This window comes from Tauraco erythrolophus, chromosome 15 (assembly GCF_009769465.1).
Source record: "Tauraco erythrolophus isolate bTauEry1 chromosome 15, bTauEry1.pri, whole genome shotgun sequence".
Taxonomy (NCBI): Eukaryota; Metazoa; Chordata; class Aves; order Musophagiformes; family Musophagidae; genus Tauraco; species Tauraco erythrolophus.
The window spans coordinates 4,322,957-4,328,671 of record NC_141479.1 but is presented as its reverse complement, the minus strand read 5'-3'; the positions used below and the strand labels follow the sequence as shown (position 1 = coordinate 4,328,671).

Below are 5,715 nucleotides of genomic sequence, written 5' to 3'. Positions count from 1 at the left end.
CTGCCCCGGGTTCGCCCGGCACGGCCGCTGCCCCGCGCCCTTTCTCCCTGCAGCAGTAGGGGTACGCTGTCCGGGGGCCGGGGGGGGGCACACTGGTGGATGCTCTGATTTTATTTCCCCCCCTCCAAATTACATTTGGATCGTTTTTAAAAAACAGAGAGAGAGAAAAGGGGAGAGGGACCAACCGCAACGCACCTCCGGTCCCTGCCTTTGACGTGCATCACAGCGCAACATTAAACCAACATGAAACAAGTGGAGGGAGCGGGCGCGGGGCGCTGCCTGCTCCTGCCCGCCGCTGCCTGCTCCTGCCGGCAGGGCCGTGACGTCACCCCGCTCCTCGCCCACCGATGAACGCTAAAGACCTATAGAGCAGAAAATAATACAACAAGCAAGCTCCGTATCTTGCAAGCCCTACGTGATTTTCCCCCCCTTTGAAAAAGCCCCTTTGCACTTAAACTCTCTATACATGTGGGGTGGCTTTTTAAACTCTCTCTATACAAACATATTTATTAAGAGCGATGGGAAGTGGGGGGTAGCCTATTTTTTTAATCCAGGCACCAACCCCCCTGCCCCCCCTCGCCTCAGATGTCTGGCTGCTTTTCTTAAGTGCAATCATCTATAATTGAGAAAGAAAAAAAAAAAAAGCCATACGTGGAAATGTGTGTGTGAGAAGGTGCATCTTGAAGCAGGGTTTAGTTACAATCGATCTTGGGGGGAAAATATTGCCTATGGTCCAAAAATAAGGAGCAACTATGTCCTTCTCTCAGTTCGGATACCCCTACAGCACCACTTCACAGGTAAGGCGAGTGAGCAGCACTCACTTTTGTTCAGATTCTGCTGCTGCTGTCCAGATGTCTTGTTCCCCCTCCCTTTTTTCTTCCCTTTCCCTTACTTAGAGTCTTTTTTTAAAAGGGCACATCTGGAGCCTTTTTTTAAAAAATGTGCGTGTGTGTTTATGTCTCGTTTGTGTTGTGTTAGGCTTTAAACAAATAACTCTCAGCGTGCACAGCAAAGGCATTTAGGAAACCGGTGATTTCCCCTCCCCCTCTCCTTCCACCGTTCAGTTTTAAGTGCAACAAACAAATAAATACATCAATCCCGGCTGCGACCGATTGCCAAATCCGCGGAGCTGTCCCGCGGAGCGGCCGCGCTGCGCCGGGCGCTGCCCCCGCCGCGCCGCTGCCGCCCGGGCACCCGCGGAGGGTGTGCGGGCCGGGGGGAACCGGCGCTCGGCGGGCTCGGGATTTCACTGGCGTTTCCGCGGAACCGGGCTGTGCCGTTTTCCCCACCCTTCCTCCCCGGGTCGGTCCTTTTCCTGTGTTTTATTAGCATCCGTCGGGAGGTTTTTTTTTCCCCCCTATACGATTTCCGAAGGACACCCCCCACGCACACCCACACAAAGGCACTCTATATTAACTAAGTCGTCGCTATATCATACCTCGAGTCACGATTTATTTGGGAAGAATTATTTATACACCGTAATCACTGCAAGATGTGCCTCCCTCGCTTGGGAAGTTAGCTGTCCCCTTGAACTTGCTGAAATCAAATGCCTTCGATTACGTTAGCTGACATATTTACTGCTTTGTCTATCGTCAAATTAACTGTAATCGCAACTTCTTGCCTTTAAATCAATGCGAGCGGACCGAGCGGGGGCGGGAAGGAAGGAGCCGTACGGATCTTTTGCCATTTTTGAGCAATTATTTCCTTAAAGTTTTGCCTGCTTGATTAATCGTTCCCCTTTCCCAAGGGCTCCCGCTTCCCATTCCGTTTATTTCCCAGTTTCTATAATTAGTTGCTTCAGCCCGGGCTCCCTATCCCCCTCTCCCCCCTCCCCCCCGCGCACACACTCAGACGCGCACACGCTTCTAAATTCCCCGCGATGGGGCTGCCTCGACAGTCACTCGGCGCCGTCCCGCTCCCTCCTCTTCTCTCCGCAGTTTTTCGTGCCCGCCAGCCCCAGCACGACCTGCTGCGAGGCTGCCCCCCGCTCCGTGCCGGATGCCTCCTCGGCGCCGGCCGCCGCCTCCCTGTGCTGCGCCCCGTACGAGAGCCGGCTGCTGGCGCCCGGCCGCGCCGAGCTCAATGCGGCGCTGGGCATGTACGGTGCCCCCTACGCCGCCGGCCAGGGCTACGGCAACTACCTGCCCTACAGCACCGAGCCCGCCGCGCTCTACACCGCGCTGGTGAGTGCCCGCCCGCCCGGGCAGCGCACCGGAGGGGGAGGGGGGTGCAACAGGCGGCAAACTTTGTGGTTAGCAGTCGGGGTCGGGGCGGGGGGCCGCCGGAGGACGCGGAGCCGGCGCCGTCCCGTCGAGGGGGGACGAAGGGACTTGGCTGCCGCGGGGACGCGGGGGGAGGCGGGGGGCGGCGGGGTTCCCCTCCTGCTCGACGCCAAACGCTGCCGCTTCCCTTGCAGAACCCCCAGTATGAAATCAAGGACGGCGCCGGCACGTTGCACTCGGGAATCGCGCAGCCCGCTGCCTACTACTCCTACGATCATTCCTTGGGGCAGTACCAGTACGACAGGTAAAACCCCTTTGATCAGCGCCCGGCAGCATTAGCATCCCCCTGCGAGGCGGCGGCCGACATCAAACAGCGGGGGCGGGGGGGCTCCGACCTGACAAACGTTGTACAAAAGAAACGAGGCGCCCCGGGAGCACCAGTCAGCTAAAATCAAACTGCGGCGGCGGTGGCAGGCGGGCAGGGGCAGACCAGGGGGATGGGCAGGGCCACACCGGCCTGTGGCGGGGTCGGGCCGGGGGACTCCCGCCGGCCTCCCCCCCCCAACCATTTCCCGGCAGGTACGGGACGGTGGATTTCAGTGGTTCGGCCAGACGCAAAAATGCAACGCGAGAGACGACGAGCACCCTCAAGACCTGGTTGTACGAGCACCGCAAAAACCCCTACCCCACCAAAGGAGAGAAAATCATGCTGGCCATCATCACCAAAATGACCCTGACCCAAGTGTCCACTTGGTTTGCTAACGCCAGACGGAGGCTCAAAAAAGAAAACAAAATGACCTGGTCTCCCAAGAACAAAGCAGGGGAAGAGAGGAAAGAAGAAACCCCGCGGGAAGAAGAGGAATACGGCGCGGAGAGCGAAGGCAGAGGTAGGCGGGGGCGGCAGGACAGGGGCCCCCAAGTAGCTCGAAGTGGCGGCCGAGTGCGGGCCCCCCGCACCTTCCCCGCGCTCGCACTAACGCCCTGCCGCCCCCGCCGCCCCGCTGTGTGTCCAAGCAGAGCAGAAGAGCTGCAAGGACGACAAGGAGCTGCGGTTCAGCGACCTGGACGACCTGGAGGAGGAGGAGGAGGAAGAGGAGGCGGGGAAGCCGGAGAAGGGCCGAGCCAGCTCCCTGCAGGAAGCCCCCAGCCTCGGCGCGGCGCTGCCCGAGGCTCCGCGGAGCGACTGCAGCCTGCCCGGCCCCTTCCGCGCCTTTCCCTGCGCCAAGGCCCCCGCGGCGGACTTCTCCCCCGCCGCCCTGCCCGGCCCGCCGCCGCCGTACGCGCCCGCGGAGAAGCCGCGCATCTGGTCGCTGGCGCGCACCGCCGGGGCCAGCGCGGCGCGCAGGGGCAGCCCCGAGGGCCGCGGCGCGGAGGGGGGCGGCGGCGCGGCGGGTGAGCTGCCCCTGCCCGCCAAGGCCTTCCGCAGCTCTGCCTTCAACCTGCAGCCGCTCCCGCGAAGCTGCGCGTCCCACCGCGGCGTGGGGGAGCCGTGCCAGTACGCGGCGGCGGGCGAAGGTACCCGCGGCGGTGGGGCCGCGGGGACGGGAGGGACCGCGGGTCGGGCCGGGACACAGGGCGCGGCGTGAGCCCGCCTTGGCGCTCGCCGCCTCCCCGCCGGGCCCGGCGCGGCCGCGGCGTTAAGCCGGGCCCTGGTCCCCCCGGCGGTGCCCCCGCCGAGGCGTCCCCGCTCGAGGCGAGCGGGCACGGGAGGGCGGTGGGGCCGGGCCGGGCCGGGCCCGCCGCGAGCAGCTTGTGTCTGTGCAGGCTTCGGGCGGGGCACTAAGGGCGGCCCGGGAGGCGTCGAGCTGGGCGGCACCTGCCTGGACCGGCTGCGGACGGCGTTCCGGCCGGTGCTGCGGAGGTGAGGTGAGTGGCGGGCCGGCTGCCGGGGCGACCTCCCGCGAAGCGCAAGTGTGCCCGCCCGGCCCCGGGGTACCGCAGCGGCTCCGGGCTGGGAGCGCTCGGGAAACGCTCATCGCTGCTTCCCTCTCCCTCCCGCAGGGCCGCCCACCCCTTCCTGCGCGCTGGCGACGGGGCTCCAGCTGCAGCGAGGCTCTCGGCTTGGAACAACGACAGAAACCTCTCCCCCGGCCGGCGATGACCTCCGCGCCCCGCCGGCACGGCCCGCGGCTCTGCCGCCCCTGCCCCCGCCGGGGAACGTCCCGCCGCGGCACAACGTGCTGCTCACATGGGGCCGAGGGGCGCGGCGGGCGGAGCGGGCGGGCCCGGCGCCCCCCGCCGCCACCCGTCCGCCGTTTGTTGAACACCTCTCATTAACGTCTTTGCCAAAAAAAAAAAAAAAAATTAATCCTCTCTCTTTTTTCCCCACGTCGTGGTTTGTTTTTTTTTTTTCATTCTCCCAAACCTGCTTCTTCCACTCAGCGCCCTGCTCCGCCAAGTGCGTTTGTTCGCGCTGCCTCCGCGCCGTCCCGAGGAGGAGGAGGAGCGGCGCAGGTTACGCCGGACTGTTTATTTCCCGTCGCTGTACATAGATACCGCTGAAAGTATTTTTCAGAGTCTTTAATTAACACGCATGAGCTGAACGCCGTGAAGCCGTCCTGTGACCCCGGCAGCTCTTCAGCCAGGAGCCGGCGCAGCCCGCGCGGAGCGGCCCCCGGCCCCGGGCACCCACCGCCCGCCCCGGGGCACCGCCGGGGCACCCCCGGGCAGCGACCGGGCGGCGAAGTAGGACGTTGTTAGTGGGTCACCGCCGTCAGTCAGTGAAAAGAGCAGTGCTGCACTTTACAGGACAAGACGAGAAAGGGAAACCGTATCTCTGCATTATTTCTGTTTAATTAAAAGTGTCATCAAACACTTTGTGTTCAGACTAATAAACCAAGCAGGGATGAGGAAAGAATGTTTCTTTGTTCCTGTCTCCAGAAGCAGTGGCAATAATTTAAATTAATAACTGCGATAATTAAGAGGTCATCTATAGATCAACCCGATACCTGCTATTTCCAAGTTCACCAGGGTCAACATTTACATGAAGTCATTTGTGGTCAATAGAGTCCAATGAATTCTGCCTTAATAAATCAGGGAAATCAATCTTGAATATCGAGTAGACTTCTATATGTTTACCAAAGGCTACTAAGACAAGTGGGGCTGCAGAGAGGGGAGTCCTCTGGGTTTGCGACCAGAGAAGCAGCTCGTAGGGAAAAGGAGATGCTGCAGGTCAACGCGGGGAGAGGTGGCGGGGGCTGCCCCGGCTTCGGTCCCCTTCGGAGCTGGGGAGCGGAGCAGCCACGGGATGCAGGGCACCCGTCAAAGAAGGCAAGCCGTCGGGCTTTGCAGGGGCTGAGGTGGGAAAGAGCGGCGGCGGGGGAGCGCACACGAGGGCCAGCAGGTAACGGAGCAGCGGGGAGCGGGGCCGGGCCCACCGGGAGCCCCGCCGCAGGCGCCCGGCCACGGCGTCTTTCCGCGCTCCGGAGCAGCCCTGGGCAAACGGCGGGGCAGGAGCCTGTGTGTTGCAGTGACCCGCAGCTTAGAGTAGGGG

At 62.6% G+C, this 5,715-nt stretch overlaps 1 protein-coding gene across 1 annotated transcript; it reads left to right on the top strand.

Moving 5' to 3' along the window:
- Positions 1 to 752: 752 nt before the first annotated feature.
- On the top strand, positions 753 to 4,323 carry IRX6 (iroquois homeobox 6). The gene is made up of 7 exons (XM_086621251.1): positions 753 to 797; positions 1,938 to 2,183; positions 2,417 to 2,526; positions 2,802 to 3,109; positions 3,240 to 3,737; positions 3,987 to 4,083; positions 4,224 to 4,323. Exons 1-7 carry the CDS (start codon positions 753 to 755, stop codon positions 4,321 to 4,323), a joined length of 1,404 nt encoding a protein of 467 aa, XP_086477377.1.
- The last annotated feature ends 1,392 nt before the right edge of the window (positions 4,324 to 5,715 follow it).